This window comes from Hyla sarda, chromosome 11 (assembly GCF_029499605.1).
Source record: "Hyla sarda isolate aHylSar1 chromosome 11, aHylSar1.hap1, whole genome shotgun sequence".
NCBI lineage: Eukaryota > Metazoa > Chordata > Amphibia > Anura > Hylidae > Hyla > Hyla sarda.
This window is the reverse complement of record NC_079199.1, coordinates 88,862,917-88,875,645: the sequence shown is the minus strand read 5'-3', so window position 1 is coordinate 88,875,645 and position 12,729 is coordinate 88,862,917. Positions and strand designations below refer to the sequence as shown.

The 12,729-nt window shown below is 47.3% G+C and overlaps 1 protein-coding gene across 11 annotated transcripts in view; it reads left to right on the top strand.

Moving 5' to 3' along the window:
* Window positions 1-12,729, top strand: part of LOC130295501 (uncharacterized protein C12orf50 homolog) — a 72,640-nt gene that overhangs the window by 46,901 nt on the left and 13,010 nt on the right. For all 11 annotated transcript variants that reach the window (XM_056546327.1, XM_056546325.1, XM_056546324.1 and 8 more), the window contains 4 exons: window positions 282-371; window positions 6,623-6,697; window positions 6,823-6,906; window positions 10,604-10,693. In XM_056546327.1, the coding sequence (XP_056402302.1) occupies window positions 282-371; window positions 6,623-6,697; window positions 6,823-6,906; window positions 10,604-10,693 (339 nt within the window). The remainder of the gene's footprint in view (window positions 1-281; window positions 372-6,622; window positions 6,698-6,822; window positions 6,907-10,603; window positions 10,694-12,729) is intronic.

Here is a 12,729-nt window from a genome sequence, read left to right as displayed (position 1 = left end):
CTCTGTTGAACTGAACAATCTCCCCAAAATGGCTGCCACCACATGGTTACAAAATCTCCACCGCCCAGCTTTAGAAACTACTCAGTTCATATAGAGTGCTGCTGTAACCTTCTTTTTGTTTACATTATTACTATAAACCAGTGATTCCCAACCAGTGTGCCTCCAGCTGTGTGCATGCTGGGAGTTGTTGTTTTGCCACACCTGGAAACATACTGGTTGGAAAACAATGCTATATAACGTATATATACAGCAGTATATTTATGAAGGCAATGTCATTTCAGGGGATTATAGGAAAGATGGGCAAAGATGGAGAAAAAAATACTGGTCCTCTGACCATGAGTCCGAGAACAATGCAGAGAAGGAGGATTATGGTAAATAGCAACTTTAATATCTTTATATGTTTGTATTTTCTATAGGTTTTGCCTTGTGGTGCTATTATTTGTTCTGTATTCATTCCTTACTGGTCTTGTAAGTCTTGGCTGGATTTACCGTAGGCACACTGGGCATCAGGGAATAAGGGTGGTCCTATTTTGAAGTATTGGGGAGCTACTTTGACTGCCAGCAGAAGAGGAGAACAGCTGTGGCTGCCAGGGTTGTGGGATGTTACAGTTGTGGTAACCCAGTGCAGGATGTTGTCCTGTCCGGTAAATGTTGCCTCAGGCTCTTCCAGTGTCACTGTTCTGGGCCCACTGCTCTAGGGTAAATTGTATTTTGTTGTACTGCCATTTTATGTTATACATATGTTTATCAGGGTTACTGTATCTTTAAGGAAAGTCATGCAGAGTAAACCATGTGATTGTGATCCCCCACCTTAATGCTTAAAACTTACCTGTCAGATCCCCCCAAAAAAACAAAACTTATATGTTCCTCGTTCTGATCAAGTAAATCTAATTTTTATTTGTCCACGACCTATATTTCTCTCAGAATTACCTTTATTTACTTGCCATCATTGCTCAGTGAGGTTTCTGTCCATGCAGAGGCATGGGGCGTGTCCCTCTCTTCTCACTGTGATGACTCCTCCCACTCCTCTCTCACTCTACTCTCACTCACAGAGGGCTGGGAGCAAGTACAGCAGCTCTGGACTTGCCTGCAGCCCTGTCAATCACTCATGGTGTCCATGACGTGTCGATGACTGTTACGCCTAGCGCTCCGGGCCCCCGCTCCTCCCCGGAGCGCTCACGGCGTCTTTCTCCCTGCAGCTCCCCGGTCAGTCCCGCTGACCGGGAGCGCTGCTCTGTCATGGCCGTTGGGCATGCGATTCGCACAGCGGGACGCGCCCGCTCGCGAATCGCATCCCAGGTCACTTACCCGTTCCCGTCCCCTGCTGTCATGTGCTGGCGCGCGCGGCTCCGCTCTCTAGGGCGCGCGCGCGCCAGCTCCCTGAGACTTAAAGGGCCAGTGCACCAATGATTGGTGCCTGGCCCAATTAGCTTAATTGGCTCCCACCTGCTCCCTGGCTATATCTGGTCTCCTCCCTTGCACTCCCTTGCCGGATCTTGTTGCCCTTGTGCCTAGTGAAAGCGTTTTGTGTGTTTAAAGCCTGTGTACCAGAACTTCTGCTATCTCCCCTGACTACGAACCTTGCCGCCTGCCCCCGACCTTCTGCTACGTCCGACTTTGCTTCTGCCTACTCCCTTGTACCTCGCCTATCTTCAGCAGTCAGAGAGGTGAGCCGTTGCTAGTGGATACGACCTGGTCACTACCGCCGCAGCAAGACCATCCCGCTTTGCGGCGGGCTCTGGTGAAAACCTGTAGTGGCTTAGAACCGGTCCACTAGCGCGGTCCTCGCCATCCCTCTCTGGCACAGAGGATCCACTACCTGCCAGCCGGCATCGTGACAGTAGATCCGGCCATGGATCCCGCTGAAGTTCCTCTGCCAGTTGTCGCTGACCTCCCTACGCTGGTCGCCCAGCAAGCTCGTCAGATCGCCCAACAAGATCACCAGCTGTCGTACTTGACCACCATGACACAGCAACTCCAGTCACAACTACAGCAAGTACAGTCACAGCTACAGCAGCAACAACCATCTCCTCCGCCAGCTCCTGCACCCCTTCCGCAGCGAGTGGCCACTCCTAGCCTCCGCCTGTCCTTGCCGGACAAATTTAACGGGGACTCTAAGTTTTGCCGTGGCTTTCTTTCGCAATGTTCCCTGCACTTGGAGATGATGTCGGACCAGTTTCCTACTGAAAGGTCTAAGGTGGCTTTCGTAGTCAGCCTTCTGTCTGGAAAAGCCCTGTCATGGGCCACACCGCTCTGGGACCGCAATGACCCCGTCACTGCCTCTGTACACTCCTTCTTCTCGGAAATTCGAAGTGTCTTTGAGGAACCTGCCCGAGCCTCTTCTGCTGAGACTGCCCTGCTGAACCTGGTCCAGGGTAATTCCTCCGTTGGCGAGTACGCCATACAATTCCGTACTCTTGCTTCTGAACTATCCTGGAATAATGAGGCTCTCTGCGCGACCTTTAAAAAAGGCCTATCCAGCAACATTAAAGATGTTCTGGCCGCACGAGAGACTCCTGCTAACCTGCATGAACTCATTCATCTAGCCACTCGCATTGACATGCGTTTTTCTGAGAGACATCAAGAGCTCCGCCAGGAAAAAGACTTAGATCTCTGGACACCTCTCCCACAGTCTCCACTGCAATCTGCGCCTAGGCCTCCCGCCGAGGAAGCCATGCAAGTGGATCGGTCTCGCCTGACCCTGGAAGAGAGGAATCGCCGTAAGGAAGAGAATCTTTGTCTGTACTGTGCCAGTACTGAACATTTTTTGGTGGATTGCCCAATCCGTCCTCCACGTCTGGGAAACGCACTCTCGCACCCAGCTCTCGTGGGTGTGGCGTCTCTTGATGCTAAGTCGGCTTCTCCACGTCTCACGCTGCCTGTTCGGATTTCTACTTCAGCCAGCTCTCCCCTCTCAGCCGTGGCCTGCCTGGACTCTGGAGCTTCTGGGAATTTTATTCGAGAGTCCTTAGTGAATAAATTCCGCATTCCGGTGACCCGTCTTGTCAAGCCACTCCACATTTCCGCGGTCAACGGAGCCAGGTTGGATTGCACCGTGCGTTACCGCACGGAGCCCCTCCTAATGTGCATCGGACCTCATCACGAGGAAATTGTATTTTTTGTCCTTCCTAATTGCACTTCCGAAATTCTCCTTGGACTACCCTGGCTTCAACACCATTCCCCAACCCTGGATTGGTCCACTGGGGAGATCAAGAGTTGGGGTCCCTCTTGTTCCAAGGACTGCCTTCAACCGGTTCCCAGTACTCCCTGCCGTGACCCTGTGGTTCCTCCTGTATCCGGTCCCCCTAAGGTCATTAAGGACTCTGCCTGCCACAAGAAATGCCTCTCCCCCCCTCCCAGTCCCATCAGGCAAGCCTCTGTGTCCCCTCATGGCCCTCGTCCTGGTGTCACACTGCCCCGTGCCAGGTCTCGCCCTCTGCCCTCTCTCCCCATTCCTACTCCTGCTGTTCTGCCTGCCGTTGAGGAATCCCTCCATCCTTTCCCGGTGTCCTCATCCCAGGGGAGGCAGTTACCGGACAAAGAGAAGGGGAGACCTAAGGGGGGGGGTACTGTTACGCCTAGCGCTCCGGGCCCCCGCTCCTCCCCGGAGCGCTCACGGCGTCTTTCTCCCTGCAGCTCCCCGGTCAGTCCCGCTGACCGGGAGCGCTGCTCTGTCATGGCCGTTGGGGATGCGATTCGCACAGCGGGACGCGCCCGCTCGCGAATCGCATCCCAGGTCACTTACCCGTTCCCGTCCCCTGCTGTCATGTGCTGGCGCGCGCGGCTCCGCTCTCTAGGGCGCGCGCGCGCCAGCTCCCTGAGACTTAAAGGGCCAGTGCACCAATGATTGGTGCCTGGCCCAATTAGCTTAATTGGCTCCCACCTGCTCCCTGGCTATATCTGGTCTCCTCCCTTGCACTCCCTTGCCGGATCTTGTTGCCCTTGTGCCTAGTGAAAGCGTTTTGTGTGTTTAAAGCCTGTGTACCAGAACTTCTGCTATCTCCCCTGACTACGAACCTTGCCGCCTGCCCCCGACCTTCTGCTACGTCCGACTTTGCTTCTGCCTACTCCCTTGTACCTCGCCTATCTTCAGCAGTCAGAGAGGTGAGCCGTTGCTAGTGGATACGACCTGGTCACTACCGCCGCAGCAAGACCATCCCGCTTTGCGGCGGGCTCTGGTGAAAACCTGTAGTGGCTTAGAACCGGTCCACTAGCGCGGTCCTCGCCATCCCTCTCTGGCACAGAGGATCCACTACCTGCCAGCCGGCATCGTGACAATGACCACTGGAAACTGTAGGACTGGTATGTATCCCAGGAGGCAGGGGGACCCCTAGTGGACACTTTTTGACTGGCTTTTTCCATTATGAAATACAGAAAAATTTCCGGTGAAAGCTAAATATTTGGTTTTTGCATGCTTTATAACATATCAGAAGTTATTGTATCTGACAGTGCCCTTTTAGGTTGTGTAGGGTGGAGGAGTTGTTTAGTTTGAGTTAGTGTGGAGCTGAGGTACAGTGTGGAGAGGAGTGAGGAGAAGTCTGTGATAATCTGAAGGAGGCCTTGGAAGACTTCAAAAATCTACAGCCACGCCATTTACAAGCACCCCATTGCACATGTACTGTTCCAAGCCTGGTGATAAACTAAAAGCTTCAAGGGAATATTCTTCAGTCCGTCTGAAGTCAGCGTGGGTTGTCACAGGTGTTAAGTTAAAGTATAAAGGTCTGCAGCAACCATAATTTGGTCAAGCAAAAGTAACTACAAGTCCTAGCAAGGCAACAGGCTTCCAATGGTTACTCTGCACCCCTTCCCCCCCTTCTCTGATCTGTACTGTAAAGGATATTACCATCATTCCTGCCTCAGTAAAATATAGTCTTCCATAACCCTGCATCTGTGGTAATTATTGTTGCCAGCGCTTGGCCCAGGAGAAGTAAACCTTGGAGCGTGGTGGTTAACGCTACCCTGGCATCACGAACGGTACATCACCCCTCCCATAGACTAGCATTGAGGGGGCGGGGCATGACGTCATGAGGAGACATCACAAGCTCCCAGCGTCGGCTCCAGCATTCGAAAAAGTTTGTTCCAAACGTTGAGCAGCGGAGTACCCCTTCAAGGCCTTGTGATAAAATCAAAAAGATTCAAAGGTTTCCCCATCATTCTGAACTATTCACCCTACAAGAAGAATGTGAGAACAGAATTTTTTTATGTTTGCGAATGTATTTAAAAAAGGAAAAATTTTGCATGAACTGAAGTATTCAGACCCTTTTTTATGACACTTGAAATATATATATCTGGCTTCTACCTTTTCCCTGATCATCTCTGAGATGTTTCCGCACCTTGATCGGAGTCACCGGTAGTAAATTCAGATGATTGGACAGGATTTGTAAAGACACAGCTCTGTCTATATTAGTGGTGGGCGCGAATATTCGCAATCTGAATATTTATCGTGAATATCGCAAATTTGCGAATATTGAGAATATAGCGCTATATATTCGCAATTACGAATATTCCCTTTTTTTCACAGTACACATCACAGTGATCATCCCTCCCTGCTTCCAGCTTGTGGTGTAAACAAGGCTCCAATACTAGTTACTGTATCAGACTGGCGGGCGCCCCAAAGTTCGCATATGCAAATTTTCTCGCATATTGATCCCTCCCTTCTTTTAGCTCTTTTATCACGTGATACTGTGCATGCGCATGCAAATTTTATATTGAATGCACAGGCGCATGCAAATTTTATGGTGCATAGTAAAAAAGTCCACGAATATTGCGAATATGCGAATTATGCGAATATATGACGAATATAAGCCCATATATTCGCAAAATATTGCGAATTCAAATATGGCCTCTGCTGCTCAACACTAGTCTATATAAGGTCTCACTGATGACAATGTATATCAGAGCCAAAACCAAGCCATGAGGTGGGAAGAACTGCTTGTAGAGCTCAAAGACAGGATTGTGTGGAAGCATAGATCTGGAGAATAGTAGAAAAAAAAATTGATGCACTGACAGTTCCGAAGAGCACAGTGGCCTCCGTAATTCATTAATGGAAGAAATTTGGAATAACCAGGACCCTTTATTAGAGCTGGCTGCCCCACCAAACTAAGTAGGAGAGGGGCCTTGGTAACAGAGGTGACTAAAACCCCATTGATCACTCTTGCTGAGCTCCAAAGATCTTTAGTACTGTTAGGAGAGAATTCCATCACTGCAACCTCCACCAATCTGGGCTTTATGGCAGAGTGGCAAGAAAGAAGCCTCTCCTCAGTAAAAGACACACAAAAGCCTCCTGGAGTTTGCATAAAAGCCCCTGAAGGACTCTCAGACTGTGAGGAGCGAGATTCTCTAGTCCGTTGAAACCAAGACTGAACTTTTTGGCCTCAATTCTAAGCATCATCTCATGCCCCCTCCCATAGACTTGCATTGAGGGAGGGTGACGTCATGAGGGGACGGGGCTATGACGTCACGAGCTCCCGACGCCGATTCCAGCGTTCTAGCGTTCCAAACGCTGAGCAGCGCAGTACCCCTTTTAATTGGCCCAGCCAGAGCCCTGACTTTAACTTATTCAAGTTTATAATACACAATACAGGACATTAAATTTTAACATAAGACGTGAATTATCTTTCAGATTACTACGAACCATACAGGAAGCCCTATAGGAGAAGATGGAGGAAGCCAAACAAGAATGATGAGAATCATAGAGGTATTATTTCATTTCTTAGATATTCTGTAATCTAGTTTAATGATCTCTTCTGCCAAGTGATCTCCTATTTATGGACAATGGGAACAGGGAGGGTATACAGAGAATAAAATATGATTTCCTTTCAGAGGACAAAAAACTGTCTGACCAGGAACAGGGAGAGAAACCTCCATCCAGCAATGATCATCAGCAGGCAGACAGGAGACATCAAGGTAAGTCATTACAATTCTTATATAGATATGATGGCGTATATGCAGTAGGTTATGTGAGCATGGCATAGGACATACCCAGTCTATGAACCTGGCTGTATGGTATGTGGGTGTTTTTGGGTATTTTTTGCCAAATTTGGTCACAGATTGTTCTTCTTTAATACTTCGTAAGGTTGAAAAAAAGACAAGAGTCCATCAAGTTCAACCTAAAACCCTACTGTGTTGATCCAGAGGAAGGCAAAAAAATAAAATAAAAACATGAGGTTGATGTCAATTGCCCCATGACGGAGACATAATTCCTTCCCAACTCCAATTTGGCATCAGAATAAATCCCTGGATCAATGTTCTGTCCCCATAAAGCTAGTATACATACATACTTAAAAAGATGAGAGGCCTGTATACCTCAACTATGAGATACAGAATGAGGAAAAAAAATCCATAAAATCACATTGTCTGATTTTTAAAGAATGTATTTGCAAATTTTATGGTGGAAAATAAGTATTTGGTCAATAACAAAAGTTCATCTCAATACTTTGTTATATACCCTTTGTTGGCAATGACAGAGGTCAAATATTTTCTGTAAGTCTTCAAAAGGTTTTCACACAGTTGCTGATATTTTGGCCCATTTCTCCAAGCAGATCTCCTTTAGAGCAGTGATGATTTGGAGCTGTTGCTGGGCAACACAGACTTTTAACTCCCTCAAAAGGTTTTCTATGGGGTTGAGATCTGGAGACTGGCTAGGCCACTCCAGGACCTTGAAATGCTTCTTACAACGACACTCCTTTGTTGCCCGGGCAGTGTGTTTGGGATCACTGTCATGCTGAAAGACCCAGCCACATTTCATCTTCAATGCACTTGCTAATGGAAACAGGTTTTCACTCAAAATCTCACAATACATGGCCCCATTCATTCTTTCCTTTACACGGATCAGTCGTCCTGGTCCCTTAGCAGAAAAACAGCCCAAAGCATGATGTTTCCACACCACTGCTTCACAGTAGGTATGGTGTTCTTTGAATGCAACTCAGCATTCTTTCTCCTCCGAACACAACGAGTTGAGTTTTTACCAAAAAGTTCTACTTTTGTTTCATCTGACCATATGACATTCTCCCAATACTCTTCTGGATCATCCAAATGCTCTCTAGCAAACTTCAGACGGGCCCGCACATGTACTGGCTTAAGCAGGGGGACACGTCCTGCACTGCATGATTTGAGGCCTTTGTTACTTTGGTCATTCACTAGGTCCCCCTATGTTGTTCTGGAATTTTTGCTCACCATTCTTGAGATTATTTTGACACCACGGGGTGAGATCTTGTGTGAAGCTCCAGATCGAGGGAGATTATCAGTGGTCTTGTATGTCTTCCATTTTATAATAATTTCTCCCACAGTTGATTTCTTCACACCAAGCTGCTTGCCTATTTCAGATTCAGTCTTCTCAGCCTGGTGCAGGTCTACAATTTTGTTTCTGGTGTCCTTTAACAGCTCTTTGGTCTTGGCCATAGTGGAGTTTGGAGTGTGACTGTTAGAGGTTGTGGACAGGTGTCTTTTATACTGATAACAAGTTCATACAGGAGCCATTAATACAGGTAACGAGTGGAGGACAGAGGAGACTCTTAAAGAAGAAATACTTATTTTCCACCATAATTTGCAAACAAATTCTTTAAAAATCAGACAATGTGATTTCTTTTTCTCATTACGTCTCTCATAGTTGAGGTATACGTATAATGAAAATTACAGGCCTTTCTAATCTTTTTAAGTAGGAGAACTTGCACAATTGGTGGCTGACCAAATACTTTTTGCCCCACCTCTATAAAATTTTACCAGAAAAACATCCAGACCCCCTTGAACTTATTTCATTCAGTCTTAGTTCATTGAGTCAGACATCACAACATCATGTGGCCGAGAGTTCCATTGTCTCACTGCTCTTACAGTAAAGAAACCCTGTTTTGTTTTAACTCCATAATTTTCATGTAGTTTAAAATGAATATATCACCCCCTCTTCATAGCCTCATCTCTTTATCTTAGTCAACTAAAACCATCATAACTTATTACCACAGGACAAATGAAATATTACAGTGTATTGCTATGTATCGCTTCAACACATGGTTTACACTATCTTAGTCAACTTACATAGTTATATAGTTGGTATGGTAAAAAATAAAAATAAAAAAAACATACGTCCATTAAGTTCGACTTAAACCATTTAAACCTATATTACAGATCTGACTGCTGCAATCTCCATATCACCTGCAGCGCCACTACAGGGCAAATGAAATATTGCACAGTGCTAATTTAAAGGGAACCTGTCATCAGATTTTACCATATACAGTAACCCCCCCGACATGCGATGGCCCCGACATATGATCAAATCGACATACGATGGCTTCTCAGAGGCCATCGCATGTCGATGTCAGCATCAACATACGATGCTTTCATATGTCGGGGCCATCGCATTAACTGCTATCCGACAGCGCAAAATGCTTAAGCTGCTGTCGGATAGCAGTTTAAGCATCCCGGACAGGTTCACTTACCTATCCCCGCTGCTCCGGGTACACTTTGCGATCCTCCGGCATTTTCTGCATCTTCTCCGGGGTCCGGGCCTCGCTTTCCGGGGTCGTTATTATGTCGCTGCACACACCGTCCTGGCGCCGCAACGTAATAACGTCACCAGAAAGCGAGGCCCGGACACTGGAGAAGATGCGGAAGAAGCCGGAGGATCCCGAAGAAGACGCCGGAGCAGCGAGACAGCATCGGGAGCCCCTGGGACAGCATCGGGAGCGGTGAGGACGCGGTCTGGAGCGGCGGGAACAGGTGAGTATAACTTCCTATATTTTACATTGCACGAATCCCTCAACATACGATGGATTCGACAAACGAATTACCATCGTATGTTGAGGGACCACTGTACAGTACAATATGCTACAACGTGTTATAGATGCTAACATTTTCTTCTTCACCAACCCCAGGCAACATTCCTGCATGCAGGGATGGTGAGGATGTATAGTTTTAAAGTGCATCTCGCCGGCCCCATAAGTAGTTCCCTGGGCGGGGAGCTATACTCACCTAGTCCTGTCTTCTCCGGCTGTAATCACACCCCCCTCCACATCATTGATAGACCATATCACATCTCTGCTGCCTATGTAGACGGAACACAGTGATGACGCGGGCCGTGCCCAAGCTGTCAGACTGAGGGGGGGGGGTGATTGCAGCTCAGCAGACGGGACTAGGCGCCCAGGGAACTACTTACAAGGTCAGCAGGGGAGATTTTTAAACTATATATCCTTACTCTCCCAGAGGGCAAGAGACCTTTCTAGGGGTTGGTGATGACAGATTCTACATTGCTACGCATTATATATGGTAAATTCTGATGACAGGTTTCCCTTAAAGAGGTACTCCGCTGCTCAGCATTCGGAACAAACTGTTCCGAACGCTGGAGCTGGTGCCGGGAGCTCGTTACGTCATAGCCCCGTCCTCTCATGCCGTCATGCCCCACCCCCTCAATGCAAGTCTATGGGAGGGGGCGTGACGGTTGTTCGGAACAGTTTGTTCCAAACGCTGAGCAGCAGAGTACCCCTTTAAATGAGGAGAAGAGAAAAGAGGCTCTTTGTTATCCCATCACCCCACCACACGTGTATACACAAAGTAATAGGCACAACCTTTTTGAGTCACCCGGTATTTGTTTATGAAGGCAATGTTATTTCAGGGAATTATAAGAAACATGGGCAGAGATGGAGAAAAAAATACTGGCTGACCGACCACGAGCCCCAAAACAGTGCAGAGAAGGGGGACGATGGTAAGTATTATGGCCAGACACACGTCTACTTTATTTTTTATTTATTTATGGTCTGTTATTTCGTTTTTAAGATATTTGAGACACTGTACCTTTACATATTTGGAATCTGTGTGCACTATATAAATAAAGAGTTATTATAAGGGCCCGAGTGTGACTGCTACCTCTACACCCCCTATAACTTTGCCTCTTAGAATGACATGCCCTTTGGTGCCATTATGCTGTATGTTCTGTATTTATCCCACACATAACTATAGGGGGTGTAGAGGCAGCAGTTGCGCTGGTGCCCAAGGGGGCTCGGAAGAAACCTCTGCCCCATAGGAAAACCCCAGTATTATCAATGGAACTTGGTAGACATGGGGCCCTGTTTAAGATTTTGCATTGGGGCCCAAAAGGTTCAAGTTACACCACTGTTTGGAGAAAGACCTGCTATGAACATGGGGAAAGGTAGGTCTTAGGTAACTGCTGGAAAATGTAGAAAAATGAGGAGAAAGACAATGGTGGAAGCCTTCCATGCTGTGACCAATCGGGGAAGCAGGGGATCCTTCTGGAAATACTTGGAAGCTACTTTGCTGGCTTAAAGGAGGGGTACTCCGCTGCTCAGTGTTTAGAACAAACTGTTCCAAACGCTGGAGCCGGCGCCGGGAGCTCATGACGTCATTGCCCCGCCCCTCATTGTGTCATGCCCCGCCCCCTCAATGCAAGTCTATGGGAGCTGTCACGCCCACTCCCATAGACTTGTATTGAGGGGGTGGGACGTGACGTCATGAGGGTCGGGGCTATGATGTCATGAGCTCCTGGCGCCGTTTGAAACAGTTTGTTCCAAACGCTGAGCAGCGGAGTACCCCTTTAAGAAGAGAATTGAACTGGCTTTTAGGGTAGTTGGACATTGCAGGGACTACTAAACGACTGAAGGAGGTTCTAGTTTGACCTCTAAAGTTAAGAGGGGGGGGGAGTTGACTACTATAGGAAGGTGGACAATGCAGTGATACGACTCAGTGAGAGCCAACATTATTATTTGGGGCATATAGCATCTAGGGGGTAGATTGGCTGTTCTGCCTCTTCTATGGACATCTTATAATAGTGCAGCAGTGATGTAAAAGTAATATCAATTACAGATATGTACAGTGTGTAAATGGCTCTGGAGATTTTCAGCTATGGTGCTATGTGACACAGTAGTGGTGACCAGGGTATCAGGCCTTCCAGTTAGTCATCCCATAAAAGAAATCTAGAATGGTTGATATCAGAGGACAATCGAATGTAAGCATCTTAAAGGGGTACTCCGCTCCAAAGGATAGGGGATAAGATGTCTAAATCGCAGGGGTCCCGCTGCCGGGGCCCAGCACGATCTCCGCAAATGCTGGGTTTCTGCGGCAGTGGCCGTGACATCACAGCCACGCCCGCTCATGATGTCACGCCCCCTCCATTCATGTCTGTGGGAGGGGGCGTGTCGGCGTGGTGTGAAGTCACGAGGGAGCGGGCGTGGTGTGACATCACAAGGGGTCGGGGCGTGGTGTGACGTCCCTATCACGGCCTCCGGCCCCTAGCATACCACTTTAACCCCTTAAGGACCCATGACCCATGAATAAAGATCATTTAACACCTTCCCTAATAAAAGTTTAAATCACCCCCCTTTTCCCATTTAAAAAAACCCCAATGTCCGAATTATAAAAATATATTGTTAATTAACCATTAACCGCACGGTCAATGGTGTACGCACAAAAAAATTCCAAAGTCCAAAATAGTGCATTTTTGGTCACTTTTTATATCATGAAAAAATTAATAAAAATAATCAATGCGATTAATAAGTTCTATCACTGCAAAAATTGTACCGCTAAAATCTTCCGGTCATGACGCAAAAAATGAGCCCTCATACCGCCCCATACGCAGAAAAATAAAAAAGTTATAGGGGTCAGAAGATGACAATTTTAAACGTATTAATTTTCCTGCATGTAGTTATGATTTTTTCCAGAAGTACGACAAAATCAAACCTATAAAAGTATAAGTATATATCATTTTAATCGTATGGACCTACAGAA